The sequence below is a fragment of the Cherax quadricarinatus genome, chromosome 14 (assembly GCF_038502225.1).
Source record: "Cherax quadricarinatus isolate ZL_2023a chromosome 14, ASM3850222v1, whole genome shotgun sequence".
Taxonomy (NCBI): Eukaryota; Metazoa; Arthropoda; class Malacostraca; order Decapoda; family Parastacidae; genus Cherax; species Cherax quadricarinatus.
This window is the reverse complement of record NC_091305.1, coordinates 41,107,276-41,133,588: the sequence shown is the minus strand read 5'-3', so window position 1 is coordinate 41,133,588 and position 26,313 is coordinate 41,107,276. Positions and strand designations below refer to the sequence as shown.

At 39.4% G+C, this 26,313-nt stretch overlaps 1 protein-coding gene across 7 annotated transcripts in view; it reads right to left on the bottom strand.

The window, feature by feature from the left end:
- swm (Zinc finger protein swm) overlaps positions 1–23,801 on the bottom strand; it is a 243,197-nt gene extending 219,396 nt beyond the window's left edge. For 2 of the 7 annotated variants that reach the window (XM_070084978.1, XM_070084981.1), the window contains exons 1-3: positions 23,185–23,801; positions 8,509–8,627; positions 673–1,097 (exon numbers count right to left, since the gene is read on the bottom strand). In XM_070084978.1, the coding sequence (XP_069941079.1) occupies positions 673–1,097; positions 8,509–8,627; positions 23,185–23,243 (603 nt within the window). In that variant the 5' untranslated portion in view covers positions 23,244–23,801. The remainder of the gene's footprint in view (positions 1–672; positions 1,098–8,508; positions 8,628–23,184) is intronic. The other 5 variants (XM_070084975.1, XM_070084980.1, XM_070084977.1 and 2 more) reach the window with 3 other exon arrangements.
- Between the last annotated feature and the right edge of the window lie 2,512 nt (positions 23,802–26,313).

Here is a 26,313-nt window from a genome sequence, read left to right as displayed (position 1 = left end):
AAGTATTCTCCCTCTCTTCTACACACCCTAACCTGAGCCTCACTATCCTCATAAAAACTCTTTACAGCATTTAGTAACTTACCACCTATTCCATATACTTGCAACATCTGCCACATTGCTCCCCTATCCACTCTATCATATGCCTTTTCTAAATCCATAAATGCAATAAAAACTTCCCTACCTTTATCTAAATACTGTTCGCATATATGCTTCAATGTAAACACTTGATCTACACATCCCCTACCCCCTCTGAAACCTCCCTGCTCATCCACAATCCTACATTCTGTCTTCCCTCTAATTCTTTCAATAATAACCCTACCGTACACTTTTCCTGGTATACTCAGTAAACTTATTCCTCTATAATTTTTACAATCACTTTTGTCCCCCTTTTCTATTATTATTATTATTATTATTATTATTATTATTATTATTATTATTATTATTTTATTATTATTATGACAGAATATCAATTATCTGGCTTTTGGGTATTTGGCTTCCAACATTATCCAGCACCTAAATAGAAGTGACAAAGGAATGTGTAAAACACAGGAAACATAAATAAAAATTACTGTGATCATCCAGTGTTGTGAACACCCAGTGCTCATCTACCCCACCACCCCCAAGGGCCAGATAACCAACTATCTACCATATTATAATAACCGTAATACTCACAGACTCCGACTTTCTTGATCTTTGTGATGACGATACTTCTTCTTTACGTGTGATAACTGAGACTGGAGGTGGGGGTGGGGCAGACTCAGGTGGTGGTGGTGGAGGAACAACAGCTGCAGAACTGGGTGGTGGGGGAGGAGGGGCAGGCTGTACATTGGTAGATAATGACGCAGAGGGAGGAGGTACTGCATTAGGTGGAGTTGTAGAATCAGGGGAGTGACCAGAAGACTGCTTAGTGGCAGGTAGTGGAGGTAATGGTGGAGGCCCACCATCAGTTGTGCTGGTGCTGAAAGTAGCTGGTGATGTGTCAGGATTGAAAGCACTAGATGATGATGACGACGATGATGCTGGTGGAACAGACCGCTTTGGTAAGTACGATCGTGCTGTTGTTACTTGAAGAAACTTGTCTACAAAGGATTTTGTATCTGGAAAAAATTACTGAATATAGCTTACATGCTTATAATGTGTATGTATGTACTAAGCTTGTAAAAAAAATAAAATTACTGAGGGTCATCCCATGTAGTCATTCTCAAGTCCAAAATTTAAATTTCATATATGTACCTGAATAGTGTAATATATAGTTGGAAAGCAAAGAATCTCTTGTTTGTAGCTCTGTTTACAGAATAAACAAAAATTCACTTTAGACAAAACAATTTTGACAGTTTTTGTAAAAGACAGTCTGTTAAACCTGATACGTTAGCATTAGCATATTTCATCTCAGTTATAAACTATGTGGTGATCATTAAAGTATACCAGTCCCCCTTTAATACCACAACCACAAAACAGGTCTTCCCTTGTGTTTAACTATTACAGCTACAAGCATCCTATAAAGTGCATATTACAACTATTATAATGTGCACATTTGGCCACTTTTGCACAAAATAAACAATGTAGACATTATTAACACAAACAATATTTTCCCTGTTCATGAATCATCTCCAGGCTTCTCCACTTGCCTTCCATGTTGAATTCACAATCATACAAAAAATAGAAGATTTACTCTATTTCTCGAATAATAAAATAAAACCTAGAATGATTGGTCATGGTTTATGGTGTCCCAGTAATTGAATCAGACCTAATAAAAACCCATAAAACAGACTAGGAGGTGCAGGGGATAGCCTTACCTATCCTCGGCAAAATTTGCAAAAATCTAATTTTTTCACTATTTTGAACCCAATTTCAAGCTACTTCTGGTCCTGAAACCAACCAAAATCTTCTCTATTTCAGCCAATAAAACCATAAAAACTAGAAAACATCTCAAAGTCACTATTTTAAATAAAAAAAGGTCAGTCAGTTTAGTTGTTCTGCCTGAACAGCTAGTTTGTTGTGCATCTGCAGATCATTCTGCAAGCAGTAATGCAATAACTAGGATTACAGAGGTTACAATGGGTCTTTGCCAGATCCCAATAAGCACTGTTACATTACCAGAAAGAAATGTTAGTCATTTCATATTCTGCAGTGACTTCATGTATGTAGCTGTTCATAGCACAGTATGGAATACAAAAAAAAAAAAAAAAATTCTTATCACTACTAAAAAAAAAAGGTCATATTTGCATTGCAATCTCTAAAAAAAAGTTAATGCATCCAGTTGATACAAAAATGTGTAAACCACCTCAACATTTCAGATACAGTAGACCCCCGGTTTTCGTAATTAATCCGTTCCAGAAGGTTGGCCGAAATCTGAAATGGCCAAAAACCGAAGCAATATTTCCCCAAAGAAATACAGTAATGTAAATCCAATTAATCCGTTTAAGACACCCAAAAATATTAACAAAAAATACATTTTATAGAGAATAATTATAGTTTTACATACAGAAAACAATGAGAAATAAATATAAATGACTAATTTTAATGATAAATGAACATTACATACCTTTATTGAAGACTCTTGTTGGTGTGTAGTATTTATTTGTAGTCCCAGGCGGACTACATTTCAGGTGTATACTTACCGGCTACATACACTGTGGCCTACAGCCATATTATTACCATCGACATACCATGTTCACTGAGTTTAATCGTCTCTAATAACTACCTTTAGATGCCATCATAAACAAAGGGAGAAAAATGAATAATTCATGCCAAGAACTGTAAACAAAAGTTTATGCATTAAGGGCAGTTACTGGGCTAACGCAGGTTCATAGAGTTTTCTCTTTTGCTAGACTAGAGAAAATGTAATGTTTACCCTCCACTGCATATAAACATTGCATGTTTATATGCTATGAAACTTGTATCTTACATAATTTTGAAGAAAATATCAAAGACGGATTAATGAAAATGTCTATATTAATGTAAAATAAGACATTTAATGTTTCCCAAGAGTGAGTCAGAAATGTATGAGTGGCCTAGGCAGATGCGTCTGGTACCAATGATTTCCGAGTGGATGTACAAAACCCAGGGGGAAAATTTCGCTGTAAAAAAAGTGCTCGAAATCCGAATTGTTCGATTTCTGCACAGGCCTAAAACCAGATGTCCACTGTACAGTGGTACCCCAAGTTTCGTACAGCTCCCAACTTGAACAATTAGGAAGTGTATTACTGTAAGTGCTTTCGTAAGTGTATTTTTGGGGGTCTGAAACAAACTAATCTAATTTACATTATTCCTTATGTGAACAAATTTGTTCGGTGAAAGCACTCGAACAGCCTTCTGAAACGTAACTCAGCCTTATGGCCGTAACTCAGGGCACCACTGTATCTTGTTATTAACAATCAGGTGTTTTGTTATATTCTGTAAGGTTTGCATGGACACTAAGATAAAATGCTCCAGTGTAAGGTCCTCTGTCCACACACTTGGCATTTTATATCATTGACATCTCCAGGCAAACAGTATGGACAGAGATACTTATAGCCTAGCTTAAGTGTAGCAGTACATCATCTAGCAATCTACTGACCTTGTTACCTTCTTCATAGATATTTTTAACTTAACATTTCATTATAATGGATAATGGATCTGCCAGTTCCTATCTGTACTATTCTACTTTCTCCATTAAGCTACTCTCAAACTGCGGCATATTTTCCATTTACATTTGGTAAAATTCAATTTAAACTGTTCTGCTTCTCAATAGGAAAAAAATTGCAGCACCACAAACTGGATGAATGACTTACTGACTGACCTGATTTAGTGATTTTCTGAATGACTTGACTGACATGATCCTGCAACGTCTAATACACATCAGCTGGTGGGTCTAATATACATTCACAAATATGGTGATGATATTTATACAATTATTACAGTATTGCATAACAGTAAATCTTCTATTTTTTGGTGTGAATAAAAATTCATTATGTGAATAAAAAATCAAAATGAAATTTATTTGTAAAGCCTCAAAACATAACTAATGAACAGAGGAAATGTTAGTTTAGTGCCAGGAATGCCTACATTGTTCATTCTGGACCCTATTTTGAAATTGGAATATTTTGAACTTTGTGTTAAATTGGCCAAATTAACAATTTCCGATCACTTTATTTTGTAGTTGAAACAGTTGACTTGGCGATTTCTTGTGCTCAATCGATAGAATAGAAGTAATACTAGTGAAATAGCTAAGAATTTGGTTGATTGGAATAATGTAATTGGCCTAAAATGGGAGTCAAAGTCGGCAAAATCGCCGATTCGTAAATATCGCTGACACATCAAAATTCGCGAGAGCGTAATTTCGTCTTAAACTGATTTACTGAATGACTTGAATTACTGACTTGAATGAGTGACTTACTGAATTCAATGACTGTACTAACTTGACTGACTGACCTGACTCACTTGACTGGATTACCATCCACCTCAGCCCAGATGGGCCTCAGCATGCCTCTCCAATCCCTCTTTCACAATCATCGACAAACACTAGCAACCACAATTTAACCCTTTCAGGGTCCAGAGGCCAAATTTCGAAGTGCACACGGGTGTCCAAGAATTTTCAAAAAATAATTTTGCTATTTTTTCTTATGAAATGGTAGAGAATCTTTTTCTGAAGGTAATAAAACAAAAAGTACGAAATTTGATGGAAAACTGACAAAATTATGCTCTCGCAAATCTTGATGTGCCAGCGATATTTACGCATCGGCAATTTTATCGACTTTGACTCCCATTATAGGCCAATTACCTTATTCCAGTCGATCAAATTCTTAGCTATTTCACTAGTATTACTTCTATTCTATCGATTAAGCACAAGAAATCGCCAACTCAGCTGTTTCAACTACAAAATAAAGTGACTGGAAATTGGTAATTTGGCCAATTTAGTGCAAAGTTCAAAATATTCGAATTTCAAAATAGGATCCAGAATAAACAATGCAGGCATTCCTGGCACTAAACATTTCCTCTGTTCATTAGTTACATTTTCAGGCTTTACAAATGAATTCTATTTTGATTTTTAATTCACATAATGAATTTTTATTCAAACCAAAAAAATAGAAGATTTACTGTCATGCAATATTGTAATAATTGTATAAATAATATCAGCACATTTGTGAACGTATATTAGACCCACCAGCTGGCGTGTATTAGACGTGTGAGGTCATTTGGTTTACTCTTGGACATCAGCAAAAATTTAACATTTCTGCTACTTTGAGCTCAGTTTCAAGCCATTTTCAATACTAAAACCAATCAAAATCATCTCTATTTCTGTAATATACCTTCCATTCTATCAAATGATACCAAGAAATCGCAAATACAACTAAAAAAACATACGAAAAAACACTGCAAAGTTGCTGTTTTAATTGAAAATTACGGTCTCAGTTTTTTCTCATTATGCACTGTGTGCTGCAGGATTTGTTTTATGTGGTGCACACATACCACATAGATGTATTCTCTCATATCTAGGCCCAAATTTACCGCTCACAGCTTATCAGAGTGAGATGAGCTCATGGCATAGATCTACGGTTTGGACCCTCAACATAAAGCCATAGATCTACGGCACGGACTCTCAAAGGGTTAAGGTAAGAAATATTATTTCTGTTGCATTTTTAGCCTTAAGCAGCAGAACAAAAACACACATTGTAACAATAATGAACAATAATTGCATTAATATTTTTATTTTTCTAAGATTTGGAGACCTAAAACAAAAGTTGTTTGGCTTTCTTTTGGGGGAGGGGCCAGGAACATAACCCTATTTTTCCCATAAGTTCTTCAGTTCCTTTCACGCGGATTTTGTCTAACACTGCATTTTCAGGACCCTAACTACTCTCTTAATCTATGGTCTACTTTATATACTTGTCTATATCAAATATGCAGTTGTTAATATGTATACAGGCTATGAAAGGGAATATGAAGTCAGCTACACGAGAAAAAAAGTTTTCAAAATGACGTTGATCAGAACATAAACTGGCTTCACAAAAACTAACACATCTTTCCACAACCAGTACAAAACAGAGCTACAATATGCATTACTCAATACTCTTTACATATGTTCTCCACTCCATCACTAGTGTAGTTTAGTGTTGTGTGGGGGTGATGTGTAGCAGTTGGCACAGCTTCAACATTCCAGCATTCTTATATAAGGCATAAAAAATATCTTTTAGCATTTGGCCAGCACCAACAGTCTGGCCACCAACCAAGAGACCAGGTCTGGTACAGACCTCACAAGGGCAGTGATTCCTGGAATCATCTTTTGGTAACTTACAAAATCGTAACAATACAATTATAAACAAATCACAGAACAGGTGGGGGTTGAACCATTGCAAGCCAGTGTTACAACTAGCAAGCCAGTGTTACAACTAGCAAGCCAGTGTTGCAACTAGGAAGCTAGTGTTAGCAACTATTGCAACTAGGAAGCTAAGTATTAGCCAGTGTTGCAACTAGCATGCCAGTGCAGTAATCACTACCATGCTGGCTTAACAACAGTCATCCAACTAGATATATTTCTATACACCACAGAAAGACTAGCATGGATCACACAGTGACTACAAATTCATGTTTTAACAGATGACTCATACACCAGCATGACTGTGGCAAGCTCTAGGTCAAATCCCCTCAAAGCTATTACGTATTATGATGCAAGGATAGCTTACTGCCCTGCTAGTTTTAGGACTAGCTTGCCCTAAGTTTAAACCCCCACCTGTTCTGTGTTTTCTTCAGATAACCTTCAGGAAACAATATAACATAGGGTTATTTTCAGTTAGGTGATGTTAGGCTTCTCCTCACTGATTGATGCCTTGTTATTATCTGTAGGATCACACATTCATGAGTTCCAATATTTTTAATCACCAAAATTATTATTTTTACGACATCTGAAATTTTATTTGTTTTCTCACATTTTTAAATAATCCATTAATAGTAAAGGAATATCTAAACACAATTTCAAAATAAATATGACTGTGCTCTGAAGACCAGGAATCAGCAGAGGCTGTCAACAGTGACTAAGAGGCAGGACCAGGAAATATGAATCAACCCCCTGCAAACACAACTAGCCAAGTATATTACATATACAGTGGACCCCCGCATAACGATATTAATCCGTTCCTGAGAGCTCATTGTTATGCGAAATTATCATTATGCGAATGAATTTTCCCCATAAGAAAAAATGGAAATCAAATTAATCTGTGCAAGACACCCAAAAGTATGAAAAAAAAAATTTACCACATGAAATATACATTTTCCTACACACAAAGAGAAGGATACATGCACAATAGTAGAGTAGTACATGCACAATATATATTGTGCATGTACGACTCTACTAAATGAAGAATAAATGACACTTACCTTTATTGAAGATGCAGCAATGACTGATGAGACACTGTGTCCTGGGAGTGCCTTTTCCTCCTGAGTACTGTAGGTCCTGTTTGGCATTTTCTTCCAGAACAGGCCTTATCACACTGTGTATGCCACTACGATTCTTAAATCTCTCAAACCAACCTTTGCTGGCTTTAAATTCACCAATATGAGCACTAGTTCCAGGCATTTTTCCCTGTTCACCTGGGTGTTAGTCGACTGGTTTGGGTTGCATCCTGGGAGACAAGATTAAGGACCCCAATGGAAATAAGTTAGACAGTCTTCGATGACACTGACTTTTTTGGGTTATCCTGGGTGGCTAACCCTCTTGGGTTAATTGTTTATTGGCATTCTCAATAAGCCACACCAACAACGGTGCTACAGCAGCAGCAGCAGCTGACAGTGCTACAGCAGCAGCAGCAGCAACAGCTGACAGTGCTACAGCAGCAGCAGCAGCAGCAACAGCTGACAGTGCTACAGCAGCAGCTGACAGTGCTACAGCAGCAGCTGACAGTGCTACAGCAGCAGCTGACAGTGCTACAGCAGCAGCAGACAGTGCTACAGCAGTAGCAGACGGTACTACAGCAGCAGCAGCAGCTGACGGTGGTACAGCAGCAGCAGCAGCAGCATCAGCAGTTGACCATGGTACCACAGTATTTCGATAATATTTCTCACCCTTTTTACCACAGGGTTGGCACAAGAAGCTTTCTTGGGGCCCATGGTCACTTATTTTGCAGATAAAATCACCAAAAACACTGTAATAATACAAAATGTTCCGATTGTATGCTTGGATGTTACCGCGGAGGCTGGCTTGTAAACAATGCCACCTGCGGAACATGTGAGGCTGGCTCAGGCCGCACATTAGACGCGTCTCGGACGAATAGCGTTGAGCGTGTTTTTTAGCGGTATGCGAGGCAAAATCTTAGTGATAAAATGTATCGGTATGCGGATTTAACGTTATGTGATGCCAACGGTATGCGGGGGTCCACTGTATTCCATTACTTCTTTACATACCTCGAAAAAATAACATTGATTATTCAGAATTTTTAATATCCATCAACACCGAAGTGACCACTGTACAACACACAGGTATTTTAACCAGACACTGAAATCTATAATACAGCTCAAGTCCAACAAACTTACTTGACTGGAGGAATACATCCAGTTGCTCAATCATACTAGCCTTGAGTTCAGACACAGGCCGGTCTTTACGCACTAGGGCAAGACAATATTTGGCCAGTGCCTCAGGATCAGCATCACATCTACAGAAGAGAAAAACATTAAGTGAAGTATTATAATGGTTATTACAACAGATCAATGGAATATACCAAAGAAAAATTCCAATATCACCAATGGTGGGCTCAGCTTTGGTACCTGTGTGTTACCAATGCAACAGCACCAAAATAAAATAGCATGGCAAAAACTTGAAAATAATTTGCCTCATTCGACTAGACTACCAAGACCGTTATCAGGATCACTTTCAGACAAAGTTTATCCCCATACAGCATATCATGTATATACTGAACACATATTTATGTTAATATTAATAAATAAATATTCTTTTTACCTCACTGGTCATCTACCACTGAGGTAGGGTGACAAAAAAAAAAAAAATTATTATTCACACTGCGCCAGTACTACAGTACAGATGCCCCTCCAAACTACAAATATCCCCACCCCTCCTTCTGAATGCAGGCACTGTACTTCCTACCTCCAGGACTCGGGTCCAATTTACCGGTTTCCTTGAATCCCTTCATAAATGTTACCTTGCTCACTCTCCAACAGTACATCAAGTTATATATATGCAATAAGATAACAGTAAACAAGTGATCTCACAATATGAATAATACCCATAGTGAAAAATAGTGAAATCCCAAGCACTTTGTGATTTCTCATATTATCAAGAAATAGTAAAAACAATAGAACAAAATATTTATTAAGCAGAGCTATGACCTTAGTGATCCTGCTCACAGAACATGAATAGCATCACTAAGTTTGTTGGTGAAGCTGAAGTATGAATATTAATAAGTATTTGTTTTTGAAGACTAATAGTTCAATGGCATTCTTGATTTTTCAGCAAATAATTAGTAACTCTTGCAACAAAATTCTGGCTTTTGCTCAGAATATTTTGTAATATGTACTATCTTTTCAACTGATAGGACAAAGCTTTGCAATCTTTTTTTTTTTTTAACCCTGAAAAGTTCTTTAGAAAATTTTTATTCACTTTGAAGCAGAGAAGCTGTGGATACAATCATTGCTTGTAGATGAATGGTTCAGAGAACCGGCACATTGATAAATTAGACATGTGCAACTCTTGGGTATCTTTATTGAGGAAACATTTTGCCACACAGTGGCTTCATCAGTCCATACAAAGGAGAAACGTGAAGAACAGGAGGAGAATGAGGTAATCAGTCCCTCAACTAGACTCAAGGTTGAGGGACTTATTACCTCATTCTCCTCCTGTTCTTCACGTTTCTCCTTTGTATGGACTGATGAAGCCATTGTGTAGTGAAACGTTTCCTCAATAAAGATACTCAAGAGTTGCACATGTGTCTAATTTATCAACGTGTCAGTTCTCTGAACCATTCATCTACAATCCTGTCAGACACTGCAATTTCTTGGGATCTTAATACTTGGGAATTCTTCGCTTGCCTAACCCTTGGGCACAACCTACTTCCACATTGAACAAGTGTGACACCACCTACGTCTGCTGCACCTCTCCTGCCTACGGTATATAAGCGACTTCTCCACACACATGCTGTATTCTATTCAAGATTGATGGACTGACCACATCGACTCAAGGTTGAGGGACTGATTACCTCATTCTCCTTCTGTTCTTCACGTTTCTCCTTTGTATGGACTGATGAAGCCACTGTGTGGCAAAACGTTTCCTCAATAAAGATACCCAAGAGTTGCACATGTGTCTAATTTATCACAATCATTGCTGGAACCGTTAATTCACAAAGGCTAGCTACTTCACTGCAAGCTTTTTGCAAGTCATTTTGTGCCATAAAAATAATTTTTTTATACTTTTTTATGTTTGGTTTTTTTGGATAGGTAAGCAATTCTAAGCTGTGACTACGAAGATAAAAAAAAAAATCTAAGAAAATGCTAAAGTTATATTCAGTGAGTGAAAAGCTAGCTTTGGAAATACAAACTCTTTTAAACCCACAATGATGGAAAGAGTAATAGCTCTAAGAATTCTAATGAATTCATACAGTAGAACTTAGGTTGTCGAATTTAATGTGTTCCAGATGTCAATTCGACAACCAAAGCAATTTTCCCCATACAGAATAATGTAAATAGAATTAATCCATTCCAGACCCCAAATGACTATATAATAATTTATTAAAAATGTACTACTGTACTACATAAAATTGTAAAAATGAATACTACAAGAAAGTAACTGAAATACTGTACAGTAAATGAAAGTTTAACTGCCTCTTACCTGTCGGAGGAGAGCTAATGGCATATAGCAAGGAGGTGGAGGAGAGGGGGGAGGTATGTTACTGCTTGCTTTTATTAATGTCAGGCAACTCCTCCAGCAACTCTTTTTTTCAAGCTTGGAGGATGAGCAAGAGCATTATCCATAAGTAAAACGGCCTTGAGTGGCAATTGTTTTTTAATGAGGTACTTTTTGTAAGTGGGAGCAAAGACCTCATGCACCCTCATTTATCCAAATCAACAAGTTTTTCAGCTTTTTCAATAATTTGTGGCCTTTGCCTTGATATCACTTTTGCACCTTTACCTTTGATATAGTATACCTTTGAAGAATTTCGAGAGTATACCTACTCTTTGAGCCCTTTTGCAAGGTCAGCTGCTTTAATTTTTTTACCTTTGGCCCAGTATCATGCTAATGGCAGACTTAATTTACCAAAAAGTTTTGCTATATCAACCAAGCAGGGCCTATCTTCTTCACACTTCCTAATGACTTATTGTTTAAACTCAACAGAGCTTTTTACAACTTTTCTTTTTGCTTTCATCTTTTTATCCTTCTTTGAACTCATGAAGGCTTATCTCACAATAAAAAAAATTGCACAAAAACCCATGAAACTCAGACCCACACTGTTGGCTCATTGTCCAGTGCGCATTCTGTGAGCACGTGACCCAAGCCGTTCATGTTGTCGGTCGACAACCAAGAGAATGTACGAAAACCAGGATATTTTTTCTCTAATTCCTCGTTCGAAAACCTATTTGTTTGACAAGTAATACGGTCGACAACCAAGGTTCCACTGTATTTGCAAATTTATAATAACTTGGTTAAACATTGTCGTACTTCTGCTCTGTTGGTGGCAGCGATCTGTAGAGGATACCTACCTGGAGGGTATTCCAGGGATCAACACCCCCATGGCCAGGTCCATGACCAGGACTCCCAGTGGATCAGGACCTTATCAACTAGGCTGTTAGTGCTTGTCACACATAGTTCAACATATGAACTACAACCCGGTTGATCATGACTTTAGATATCTGTCCAGCTCCCTCTTGAAGGGAGTGAGCGGTCTATTGCTAATTCCCCTTATGACTGGTGGGAAGCTGTTAAACAGTCTTGGGCCCTTACTGTGTTTTCTCTTAGTGTACTAATGGCACCACTATTTTTCACTGGGGGTACGTTGCACTGCCTGCCAAGTCTTATGCTTTCGTACGGAGTGATTTCTATGTGCAGATTTGGGACCAACCCCTCTAGGATTTTCCAGGTTTAGGTTATGATTACTCTCTCTCACCTGCACTCCAAGTGATTTAAAAAGAATCATTACTGGCTTGGCATCTCTGGTTTTGAACATTCTCATTATCTATCCTATCATTTTTCTCAAAGATGTGACAATGGCACTGTTGTGATCCTAGGTGAGATCCTCTGGTCCTTCACATTACTAGGAGGAGAAACAACTTCCTAGGTGAGATCCTCTGGTCCTTCACATTACTAGGAGGAGAAACAACTGCCCAAATTTCTAGCAAAGGGAATTTTTTCAGTTATGACAAGTATTATTGAGAGGAAATTATATCATAATGTGTCTTGCACAATATTAGATTGAAATGAGTCCTGCTTACTGGTACATGATTTGGAAAAAACTGTGCTAATATAATTTAAATTATTGTACTAGGTTTCAGCTTTATGTCTGGCAGTGGTATATAATTTTACTCAGCAGGAGAGCAGACAACGATACTGCAGACCCAATGTCGCATATCTCAAGGACAGATTTTCAATTATCAAACACCCCTGAATAATAAATTTCAAAAGTTTCAACTAATTTTACACTAGATTTAGTCACAGAACAACAAAATGATATATATTTAAATAGATACATTTAATTCTGAAGAGAAGAATTGTAATAGGATAAGCTTACCTTGCTTCATGTAAGTGCACACCACTGCTAATACTACAACCCCTTTGATCCCCCCCCCCACACACCCACCCCATATCTCTACCTCCTATCAGTTTGAAGTCTAATACAGTTTACTAATGGCTCTTGATTGACTTAGCTAATGCTACCACTCATGTCCTAAAAATGTGCACCCCATCCCATGCATACCTATACTTACCAGAAATTGTCCCACCTGTCAATGAATGGAATTGCAAGTACCTTGCAGTGTACTTATCTAATGACCAGTTTACATCAATTGCCCTAGACATTCATTCACCGCCCACTGCTCTTCTTGGCAAAATACTACAGATGATTTGGAACCTTCCCCCAACCTACTGCATTTTTCGGCATAAAAGGTGTGCTTCCTCCCCTCCCCCCACCCCAAAAAAAAAAAACTTGGAAAATCACCTTGCCCCTTATTCCATAAATTATCCAAATGTAGATCTACATTCACGTGTAAAAACAAACGTAGATCTACGTTTGGACAGTTTAAGGGTTAAATGCTCAAGGTCAAGGGTAGGCTTTGGGGTTACTGGCCAGTAGTTTTCGGTGTTAACAGGACATACCAGTAGTACTTTCTTGACAATAAAATACCACTTCAGCAAAAATCCGACTAATAAGTTGTGACCAAAGATGTAAGCACAAACTGGTGGTTGCTTGTACAACAAGTCAGACTGCAAGAAGCCCCTATCATGTGCTTTTAACATCCTATGGAGAGGGAGCATGGACACAGGGGTCGTCCCACTGCTGCTAAAAACAACAGACATAGGATATCTTCATATTTGACAGACAAGGATGTAAGTCACAGCACCATGTCTTCCTTTGCAGATAACACCCAAATCTGCATGACAGTGTCCTCCATTGAAGACACTGCAAGCCTCCAGGTGGACATCAACCAAATCTTTAAATGGGCTGCAGAAAACAATATGAATTTCGATGATGAGAAATTTCATTTACACCGATATGGAAAACATGAGGAAATTAAAACTATATAGGAGTATAAAACAAATTCCAACAACACAATAGAGTGAAAAATTAATGTAAAAGACCTGGAAGTGATCATGTATCTGCTAAAAACATGATAGGATGAATAATGAGAACCATCAAAACTATGGATCCCAAGCCCATGATGACACTCTTCAGGTCACTTGTTCTATCTAGGCTGAAATACTGCTGCACAATAACAGCACCTTTCAAAGCAGGTGAAATTGCTGACCTAGAAAATGTACAGAGAACCTTCACGGCACACATTACTGCGAACTTACTGGGAACTCTTGAACTTCCTCAACCTGTACTCCCTAGAATGCAGGCGGGAGAGATACATGATTATATACACTTGGAAAATCCTAGAGGGATTAGTACCAAACTTGCACACGAAAATCACTCCCTATAAAAGCAGAAGACTCAGCAGACGATGCAACATCCCCCCAGTGAAAAGCAGGTGTGCCACTAGCATGATAAAGAGACAACACAATAAGTGCCAGGGGCCCAAGATTCTTCAACTGCCTCCCAGCATACATAAGGGGGATTACCAATAGACCCCTGGCATCTAAAGTCAGTACCTGACCAGCAGGGCTGTGGTTCATACGTCAGGTTGTGTGGCGGCCAACAGTAACAGCCTGGTTGATCATGTCCTGATCCACCATGAGGCCTGGTTGCAGACCGGGCTGCAGAGGCACTGAGCCCTGAAACCCTCTCCAGGTATACTCCAGGTATACACAATTACAACAGTCGTATAATGAAACTTATAACTACTATGAAATAGGTAATATAAAACAAAACAAAATGGGCTGCATCAGTTCTGGAAATTAACCCTTTGAGGGTCGACAGGCCCTCTCAGAAACTCGTTCTCAGGGTCGGCCAAATTTTAAAAAAAAAAAAATTATTTTTTCTTATGAAAAGATAGAGAATCTTTTCCCAATCATAATGACTCCAAAATTATGAGATTTGATGGAAAACTTACGGAATTATGCTCTCGCGAAGTAAGTGGTCTCGGCGATGTTTATGCATCGGCGATTTTGCCCACTTTGAGCCCCATTTTCGGCCAATTCCACTGTACTAGTCGACAAAAAACATGAATATTTCGCTAGAACTACATTTTTTCTATTGAATGAGTGCAAGAAACCACCCATTTACCATTTTCAACTATCCAATACAGTGGTCAGAATTTAGCAATTTTGCCAATTTCACACAAATTTCAAAAAATGCCAATTTCCGAATAGGGTCCAGAACAAACAAGAAATACATTCCTGACAATAAAATGACATTTCCTCTGTTCATTAGTCACGTCTCAAGGCCCCTCTTACATTCTTTTGCTTTCCACTTTGAATTTTTATTCTCATGAAAAATAGAAGATTTACTGTTATGCAGATTACTGCATTAGTGTAAAAAATGGTATAAATCATATTGGCGCACTTGCAAAAGAATGTTAGACTCACCAGTTGACGTGTATTGGACGCTTGGCATGATTTTTTTACTTTTGAACTTTGGTAAAAATCGAACATTTCCGCTACTTTGAGCTCAATTTCAAGGTACTTTTCATTGTAAAACCAGTCAAAATCATCTCAATTTCTGTGATATGCCTTCCATTCTATAAAATGAGACCAAGAAAACTAGAATACAACAATAAATACCATACGAAAATACAGTGCAAAGTTGCTGTTTTATGCCAAAAAAAACAGTCAGTTTTTTTTTTCTCATTATGCACTGTGTGCTGCAGGATTTTTTTTATACCGTGCACACTGACCACATAGACCCATTCTTTCATAAGGAGGCCTACCAGCCTTTTCCCAAGAGATTTGACGGCGCTAGAATTTATGCGTACTAGTACGTCAAAAACCCCTGCGCGTAAGACTGAGAGGGGCACTAAGTAGCATAATGCACAGTATTCCTTACTGTCTAAGGATGAATATAATTACTGACTTACCATTAATGATAGTTCTATCCCTCTCTCTGACACAAACATTCTACTGTTGATTGAACTGTTATTCAAGTTTTCAATTTTCAAATTACCAATACTCTATCCCCCAATCACAAATAATAATGAAGTAAGGATAGATAAGAAAGCAGTATATAGGTAATGTTGTTTAGGGAAGAAAGAATATAGCATATTTTTCATAGAATGCCCAAAGTTTTGTAAAAAAAATTTAGGTGTGTGTTGGATGCAAGTACTGTACTGAATTTCAGGTTGCAGTCAGTGATTATCTAAGAATTTTCCTTCGTCTTGCCTTTCTGTATGAATTACTTCTACTTTTTGAGTTGAAATGGGTATTTTTAGCTTTATTCCAAAACAACATGTAGAAATACTGAAAGCAAGTCTGTTAGTTGCTATGCTGGTAATTTTTGTGAGCTCTTCACTGACTGTTGTTGAGAACAACACCTGGAGTTTACCTGGAGTGGGTTTCGGGAGTCAACACCCCCACAGCTCGGTCTGAGACTAGGCCTCATGATGGATCAGGGTCTGATCAACCAGGCTGTTACTGCTGGCCACATGCAAGCTGACGTATGAACCACAGCCTGGTTGGTCGGGTACTTACTTTAGGTGTCTGTCCAGTGTCTTCTTAAAGACAGCCAAGGGTCTATTGGTAATCCCTTATGTATGCTGGGAGGCAATTGAACAGTCTTGGGCCCCGGACACATACTGTGTTCTCTCCCGACGTACTCGTGGCGCCCCTGCTTTTCATCGGGGCTATGTTGCATCTGCCGAGGCTTTTGCTTTCCCTGCGTTCCAGGGAACACAGATCAAGGACCTTCAACTGTTCCCAGTAGTTTAGGTGCCTTATCGTACTTATGTGTGCCGTTTAAGTTCTTTGTACACTCTCCAGGTCTGCAATGTCGCCAGCCTTGAAGGGGGCCATTAGTGTACAGAAGATTCCAGCCTAGAGAGGACAAGCAATCTGAAAAGAATTGTCATGGGCTTGGCATCCCTAGTTTTGAAGGTTCTCATTATCTATCCTATCATTTTCCTAGTGGATGAGGTAGATACATTGTTGTGGTCTTTGAAGGTGAGGTCTTCTGACGTTATCACTCCCAGGTCCTTCATATTACTTTTCAGCTCTATTGTATGGTTAGAATTTGTCGCATATCCTGATACATTTTTAATTTCTTCAAGTTTCCCATATCTGAGTAGATGAAAATTATCCTCACTGAACTTCATATTGTTTTGAGTAGGCCATTCGAAGATTTGGTTGATGTTCGCTTGGAGTCTCACGGTGTATTCGATGGAGGTCACTGCCATGGTAATCCAGGTGTCATCTGCAAAGGAAGACATGGAGCTATTGCTTACATCTCTATGTCAGAAATGAGGATGAGGAACAGTATGGGAGCTAGTACTGTGCCTTGTAGAACAGAGCTTTTTACCGTGGCTGCTTGGGACTTTACTCTGTTTACTATTACTGTGTTCTGTTTGTTAGGAAATTATAGATCAATCTACGAACTTTTCCTGTTATTCCTTTATTACGCATTTTGTGCGCTATTACACCATGGTCACACTTGTCAAAGGCTTTTGCAAAGTCTGTGTATACTACACTACATCTGCATTTTGTTTCTCTTCTATAGCATCCAGAACCTTGTCACAGTGGTCCAGTAGCTGGGACAGACAGGAGCGACCTGATCTAAACCCATGTTGCCCTGGATTGTGTAACTGATTGGTATCTAAATGGTTGGCGATCTTGCTTCTTAAAACCCTCTCAAAGATTTTTATGATATGGGATTTGATATGACAAATGTTGTGTTATATGAAAAAGGACTGGTTCAAGTTCCTGGGAGGCATTTGGTATGTAATTAATGTAGATTAATAATAGTGAGTTAAAATACCATAATGCTCTAATTTCTGAAGCAAGATGTTGTGGTTTAGTGTGTCAAATGCTTTTATTTTATCAATAAAGCAGTCCACTGTATATTCATTATTTTCTCTAGCTGAATAGACAGGGGAGAATCTTAATGTTAGCATTATTAGTACTTTTTTCCTGGCCTGAAGCTGAACTAGTAGTCATTAAGAATTTTCTGTTTAGTTTATTAAACTTATCAATAATCCTACTAACCTTAATAATAACCTACTAACCCTTTGATATACCTTTGATGAGTTTTAAGAGTCTCACTACTCTCAGAGCCCATCAACATTGAAATACTAACCCAATCAATAACCCCACAATACTACTAATTCAACAATAACCCTAACCCATCAATAACCATACCCCATCAATAACCCTAATAACCCACCATTAACCCTAATAACCCCATCAGTAACTATTAACATATAGATTTAGATTTTTTTTATTTTGACAAATTACATGGTTGTACATTGGAATATAATAGTTGGGTGTACATGCCAAAAGCCCCTCTGTATGCTGAGCATTTCAGGCAAACTTAAAGATTAACTTAAGAATAGTAAGGCAATAATACATAGTTCATATGGTTATTAGACGAGTTAGAGTGAGTACAGGAGAACTGAATATTATATCAGGTGATGGTACTGAATTAGCTAATAAAGATTACAGTATTACAACGTAATAATTTAAAACAATTTACAATGTGATGTATTACAGTTTAGTACTATTTAAAACAATTAAATTTGGTATTACAATGGAACAATTTACATTATGATGTACTGTATTACAATCTACTACTATTTAAAACAATGAAAAGAACAGACATTCTAATTTGGAAGTAGTAAGTGGTTGAGCATTCATCAGCACAATATGAGTAGCTTTTGAGAAATTGGTAGTGGTTAGGTATGGTTTGTCTGGTTAATTTTGGGTGATGAGGTGATTTCTTAAACTGATTTGCAGATAGGGGTCCTTTAGTTTGTTCAGGCAATGAAGTCCAGATCTTCGAGCCTTTTACGTGCATAGCATTTTTGTACAGGGAGAGATGAACACTGGGAATATCGAACAGTGATCTGTGTCTCGTATTATGGTTGTGTGTTCCGTTATAGTTATCAAGGAGGAATTTGAGAGGAGGGTTTACATTAGAGTATAGTGTTCTGTGTATGTAGTAGGCACAATAATAGGTGTGGATGTTTTGTATATTTAGCAAGTTAAGACTCTTGAAAAGTGGTGGAGTGTTGTCTCATGCAGGAGTTAGTAATCAATCGCACTGCAGCTTTTTGCTGGGTTATTAAAGGCTTAAGGTGATTTGCTGTGATTGAGCCCCATGCACAAATACCATAGGTGAGGTAAGGGTAAATGAGAGAGTGGAACAAAGCTAGAAGAGCTGATTGGGGTACATAGTACCATATCTTTGAAAGGATGCCTACTGTTTTGGAGACTTTCTTGGAAATCTGTTGTGTGTGTCTGAAATTTAAGACTGAAGTCAAGGTGGAGACCTAGAAATTTGCCCTCTGCCTGTCTCGTGATAGGTGAACCATTTATCAATACGTTTAGCTGTACATTTGAAGCTGTTTCCGAAAAGCATGAAGTAGGTTTTGTCTATATTGAGAGTAAGTTTGTTGATGTGCTCTTCACACCAACTCCAAGGCTGATAAATTAAGACACATGTGCAACTCTTGGGTATCTTTGGGCATTAGACAATAAAGATACCCACGAGTTGCATGTGTCTAATTTATCAACGTGTCGGTTCTCTGAACCAATCATCTACAACTCCAAGGCTGAGGGACTGATTACCTCATCTCTTGTATATAGTTCTACTGTCTTCAAATTATGTCCTAGAATTTGTATTGATAAAGCCACTGGTTGGCAAAACGTCTACAATAAAGACACCCAGATGTTGCACACCTGTCTAAATTTTTCAACTATAACCCAATCAACAATCCCACTATTAATCAACAACCCTACTAATTCATCAATAAACCCTCCCCGCCCACCAGCATCCCCCCCTCGCCCACCAGCATCCCCCCCTCGCCTACCAGCATCCACCCTCGCCCACCAGAATCCCCCTTTGCCCGCCAGCATCCCCCCTCACCCACCAGCATCCCCCCTCACCCACCAATAACCCCTTTAACTCATTAACAACCACCCTAAATCATCAATAGCTCTCCCAACCCATTAACAACCCTAATAAGCCATCAATAACCCTTCCAACCCATCAATAACCCACTTAACCCATCAATAACCCTAACCCATCAATAACCCTCCTAACCCCTCAATAACCCTCCTAATCCATCAATAACCCTCCTAACCCAACAATATCCCTCCTAATGCATCAATAACCCTCCTAACCCATCAATAACCCTCCTAACCCATCAATAACCCTCCTAATCCATCAATAACCCTCCTAATCCATCAATAACCCTCTTAACCCATCAACAACCCTCCTAATCCATCAATAACCCTCCTAACCCATCAATAACCCTAGTAATCCATCAATAACCCTCCTAATCCATCAATAATCCTCCTAATGCATCAATAACCCTCTTAACACATTAATAACCCTCCTAACCCATCAATAACCCTCCTAACACATTAATAACCCTCCTAACCCATCAATAACCCTCCTAACCCATCAATAATCCTCCTAATCCATCAATAACCCTCCTAACCCATCAATAACCCTCCTAACCCAACAATAACCCTCCTAATGCATCAATAACTCTCCTAACCCATCAATAAACCTCCTAATCCATCAATAACCCTCCTAATCCATCAATAACAATAACCCATCAATAACCCTCCTAACCCATCAATAGCCCTCCTAATCCACCAATAACCCTCCTAATCCATCAATAACCCTCCTAACCCGTCAATAACCCTCCTAACCTATCAATAACCCTCCTAATCCATCAAAAACCCACCTAACCCATCATTAACCCTCCATATCCATCAATAACCCTCCTAATCCATCAATAAACTCTCTTAACCAATCAATAACCCTCCTAATTCATCAATAACCTGCCTAATGCATCAATAACCCTCCTAATGCATCAATAACCCTCCTAATCCATCAATAACCCTCCTAACCCATCAATAACCCTCCTAACTAATCAAAAACCCTCCTAATCCATCAACAACCCTCCTAACCCATTAATAACTAAACCATCAATAACCCTAACCCATCAATAACCCTCTTAACCCATCAATAACCCTCCTAATCCATCAATAACCCTCCTAACCCATCAATAACCCTAATTCATCAATAACCCTCCTAATGCATCAATAACCCTCCTAACCCATCAATAGCCCTCCTAATCCATCAATAACCTTCCTAACCCATCAATAACCCTCCTAACTCATCAATAACCCTCCTAACCCATCAATCATCCTAACCCATCAATAACCCTCCTAAACCATCAATAACCCTAACCCATCAACAACCCTCTTAACCCATCAATAACCCTCTTAACCCATCAATAGCCCTCCTAATCCATCAATAACCTTCCTAACCCATCAATAACCCTCCTAACTCATCAAAAACCCTCCTAACCCATCAATCATTCTAACCCATCAATAACCCTCCTAAACCATCAATAACCCTAACCCATCAACAACCCTCTTAACCCATCAATAACCCCCCTAACCCATCAATAACCCACCTAACCCATCAATAACCCTAACCCATCAATAACCCTCCCAACCCATCAATAACCCTCCTAACCGATCAATAACCCTCCTAACCCATCAACCCCACTAACCCATCAACAACCCTCCTAACCCATCAACAACCCTCCTAACCCATCAACAACCCTCCTAACCCATCAAAAACCCTCCTAACCCATTAAAAACCCTCCTAACCCATCAATAACCCTCCTAACCCATCAATAACCCTCCCAACCCATCAATAACCCTCCCAACCCATCAAAAACCCTCCTAACCCATCAATAACCCTTCTAACCCATCAATAACCCTCCTAACCCATCAATAACCCTCCTAATCCATCAATAACCCTCCTAACCCATCAATAACCTTCCTAATTCATCAATAACCCTCCTAATGCATCAATAACCCTCCTAACCCATCAATAGCCCTCCTAATCCATCAATAACCTTCCTAACCCATCAATAACCCTCCTAACTCATCAATAACCCTCCTAACCCATCAATCATCCTAACCCATCAATAACCCTCCTAAACCATCAATAACCCTAACCCATCAACAACCCTCTTAACCCATCAATAACCCTCTTAACCCATCAATAGCCCTCCTAATCCATCAATAACCTTCCTAACCCATCAATAACCCTCCTAACTCATCAATAACCCTCCTAACCCATCAATCATCCTAACCCATCAATAACCCTAACCCATCAACAACCCTCTTAACCCATCAATAACCCTCCTAACCCATCAATAACCCTAACCCATCAATAACCCCCCAACCCATCAATAACCCTAACCCATCAACCCCACTAACCCATCAACAACCCTCCTAACCCATCAACAACCCTCCTAACCCATCAAAAACCCTCCTAATCTATCAAAAACCCTCCTAACCCATTAAAAACCCTCCTAACCCATCAATAACCCTCTTAACCCATCAATAACCCCCCTAACCCATCAACCCCACTAACCCATCAATAACCCTCCTAACCCATCAATAACCCTCCTAACCCATCAATAACCCTCCTAACCCATCAATAACCCCACTAACCCATCAATAACCCCACTAACCCATTAATAACCCTCCTGACCCATCAATAACCCTCCCAACCCATCAATAATCCCACTAACCCATCAATAACCCTCCTAACCCATCAATAACCCATCAATAACCCCACTAACCCATCAATAACCCCATTAACCCATCAATAACCCCACTAACCCCATCAATAACCCTCCTAACCCATCAATAACCCCACTAACCCATCAATAACCCTCCTAACCCATCAATAACCCTCCTAACCCATCAATAACCCTCCTAACCCATCAATAACCCCACTAACCCATCAATAACCCCACTAACACATCAATAACCCCACTAACCCATCAGTAACCCTCCCAACCCATCAATGACCCTCCTAACCCATCAATAACCCTCCTAACCCATCAATAACCCTCCTAACCCATCAATAACCCCACTAACCCATTAACCCTCCTAACCCATCAGTAACCCTCCCAACCCATCAATAACCCTCCTAACCCATCAATAACCCTCCTAACCCATCAATAACCCTCCTAACCCATCAATAACCCCACTAACCCATCAATAACCCCACTAATCCATCAATAACCCTCCTAACCCATCAATAACCCTCCCAACCCATCAATAACCCCACTAACCCATCAATAACACTCATAACCCATCAATAACCCTCCTAAACCATCAATAACCCTCCCAACCCATCAATAACCCTCCTAACCCATCAATAACCCTCCTAACCCATCAATAACCCTAACCCATCAATAACCCTCCCAAACCATCAATAACCCTCCTAACCCATCAATAACCCCCCTAACCCATCAATAACCCCACTAACCCATCAATAACCCCACTAACCCATCAATAACCCCACTAACCCATCAATAACCATGAGCGTCATGCAGGTGCCGGGTGAGAATAATACTCACAGTGGTGCTAGGTAGCCAGTAAGCCACTGCTTCAGCAGGTCAGGACTCTCGATGATCATTGTTGCAAGGTGTGTGATCCAGGGACTGAGAGCCAGGGAGAGCCAGTGAAAGAGCCAGTGAAAGAGCCAGTGAAAGAGCCAGTGAGAGCCAGGTTAAGAGCCAGTGAGAGTTATCAGTAAGTTATCTACCACACCGGGACATCAGAAGTCTCTAGTTTTTTTTTTTTTTTCAAGGCAGCCAAGCCATGGTGTTATCCCTGGCAGGAGGTATCCCCTGCGGGGTCGGGGATGATCACTGGTAATACCGTGGAGGAGGAGGAAGATGATTTTTGAAAAGGTTTGTTGGGTAAAGTGTTGGCTGGGATAAGTGTAAACAATGTTGTGGTGCCGTGACAACACTGTTATAAAGTGGGTGTTACACCGCCACCGGTGGTGTCACTACGCCAGCTACCACCGCAACACCACCACACAACACTCTGGCATCTTACACCCACACCACCATACGCCAAAACCTCAGGATATATCAAAATTTGTGGGGTGAACTTGGGTGAACTTAGTCAAGGGAAAGCTGACGACAACAGATGACGAGTCACGTGACCTCCAACACCTGAAGCACTACATCCGCAAGTTATCTACATCAACATTCCTTATTATTAATCCATTTTGAAAGTGCCTACGCAATGTACTATATTTATTTTAATACTTTTTTGATAGGAAATATTATTATAAATGTTAATACATTGCTAGTGTATGTCAACCTCATGGCATGTTCCAGAATACCATTGTATGGTTTTTCCTGGTAACCATAGGTCAGAAATATTTATTAATATATATTATACATTATTCACAACGTTAAAATAGTTCTTAATGATCGTGAATAAATGTAGATGAGTAAAATGGCTTAGAGTATCAATACGGCTTCATTTAACATTAAATACACCACATTCCACAGGTTTATTAAACCCAGGAGTCTGTTTTATAGCCAGGTGACTATACTGGTGGTCAGTATAGGTAACTTACAGTGCCCGGGGTTACATCATGGCACTTTGTAATGTTAGTGGTAATCAGCAGCGGACTTACAGTTTCGGGGCCCTGAAACTTCAACTGTTATGGGGGCCCCTTGGCAACCCCTTCTCATACAGTAGACCCAGAATTTTTAAGCAATGTGGACTAAAGTCGTTTCTGGGGCCTCTCCGGGATTAGGGGCCCTGAGATTAAGCTTCATTATTTTCATAGTAGATCCGCCCCTGGTGGTAATGTAGCGTCACTCAGTAATACCGAGGTAAATACCACTACCTCAGACTACACATGACCTATATACCCTCCCTGGGGCACACTGCCCTCTTCACGGCCCACCAGGAAAACGGGATCGAACCCCACTACCATGGCTAGGTGAGTATGAGACTGAACATAAACACACGTCAAGTGGACCTATCAGGCCCGTGGCCTGGTAGGCAACGCTCTCAGTTCACACGCTGAGTGTCCGTTGTTCGAACCATGGAGTATGCCCAGAGAAGGTTTCGGGGGTCAGCGCCCCCGAAACCTAATTCACCTCGCGGTGAATTAGGGCCTGATCAACCAGGCTGTTACTGCTGGCCGCACGTAGAGTGACGTACGAACCACAGCCAGGCTAGTCAGGTACTGACTTTAGGTGCCTGTCCAGCCCCATCTTGAAGACAGCCAGGGGTCTATTGGTAATCCTTCTTATGTATGCTGGGAGGCAGTTGAACAGTCTAGGGCCCCCTGACACTTATTGTGTTATCTCTTAGCGTGCTCGTGGCACCCCTGCTCTTCACTGGGACGGATGCTGCACCGCCCAGTGGAAACACTAGGTTCAATTCAATTCAATTCAAAGTTTATTCTCTATAAGGATTACAATGCTGAGTTTACAGAAATTTGGTTATTGTTTGGTTTACATGTAGTAAAATTGTGATTACAGAGTGTACCACTAGAACGCTTAGCATGGCTAGGCATTTCGGGCATACTTAGTTTTATTCTTAATTGTAAAATATTACAAATTATGAGGTAAGTTGGTATTATGGCTAAGTGACTAAATACTAGTTTGTGAGTTTAGCAATGTGAATGCTTTTGTTTTGGCACAGTACATAGTTTCAGTATTGGAGTATCACAGGATTCATTATTTTAAGACTGAGATTAATATTTCTGTTTATGGTCAAATGAGTGAGTGAGTGTAAGTGTGAACCACCAGGTGGTATTCGTGTAGTTAGTTGACTGGGTGTATCAGGGAGATAAGATGTTTTCTAATGGTAGTTTTGAAGGTGATGAATGTGTCTGCAGTTCTAGAGTTCTCAGGTAGGGTATTCCAGATTTTAGGGCCTTTGACATACATTGAATTTTTGTAAAGGTTTAGTCGGACACGGGGAATGTCGTAGAGATGTTTGTGTCTGGTGTTATGCCTGTGGGTTCTGTCACAACTATCAAGAAAGCGTTTTAGGTCAAGGTTGATATTAGAGTTTAAGGCCCTGTAGATGTAGATTGCACAGTAGTAAGTGTGGATGTACTGAACTGGGAGTAAGTTTAGATCTATGAAGAGTGGGGGGGTGTGTTGCCAGGGATGGGATTTAGTGATTATTCTTACTGCAGCTTTTTGTTGGGTTATTATTGGCTTTAGGTGTGTTGCTGCAGTTGATCCCCAAGCACAAATAGCATAGGTGAGGTATGGATAAATAAGTGAGTGGTATAGTGTGTGAAGGGCATTTTGCGGCACGTAGTATCGTATCTTGGAGAGGATCCCAACCGTTTTGGATACTTTTTTGGCTATATGCTGGATATGGGTGCTGAAATTCAGGTTGTTGTCAAGGTATAAGCCTAGGAATTTTCCCCCATTATTTCTGGTAATTAGAGTGTTGTCAATCTTAATGTTAATTTGTGCATCTCCTGCTCTGCTACCAAACATAATATAGTAGGTTTTGTCAGTGTTAAGCGTAAGTTTATTGGCTGTCATCCAAGTCGATATTTTAATCAGCTCCTCATTCACAATGGTAATAAAGTTGGTAGAATTACCGACAATATGTAAAGTAAAAGGAAACAAGTGCAACTAATGTGACATTTATTGTGGCAATGTTTCGCTCTCCAGGAGCTTTATCAAGCCATTACAAACAATACATGG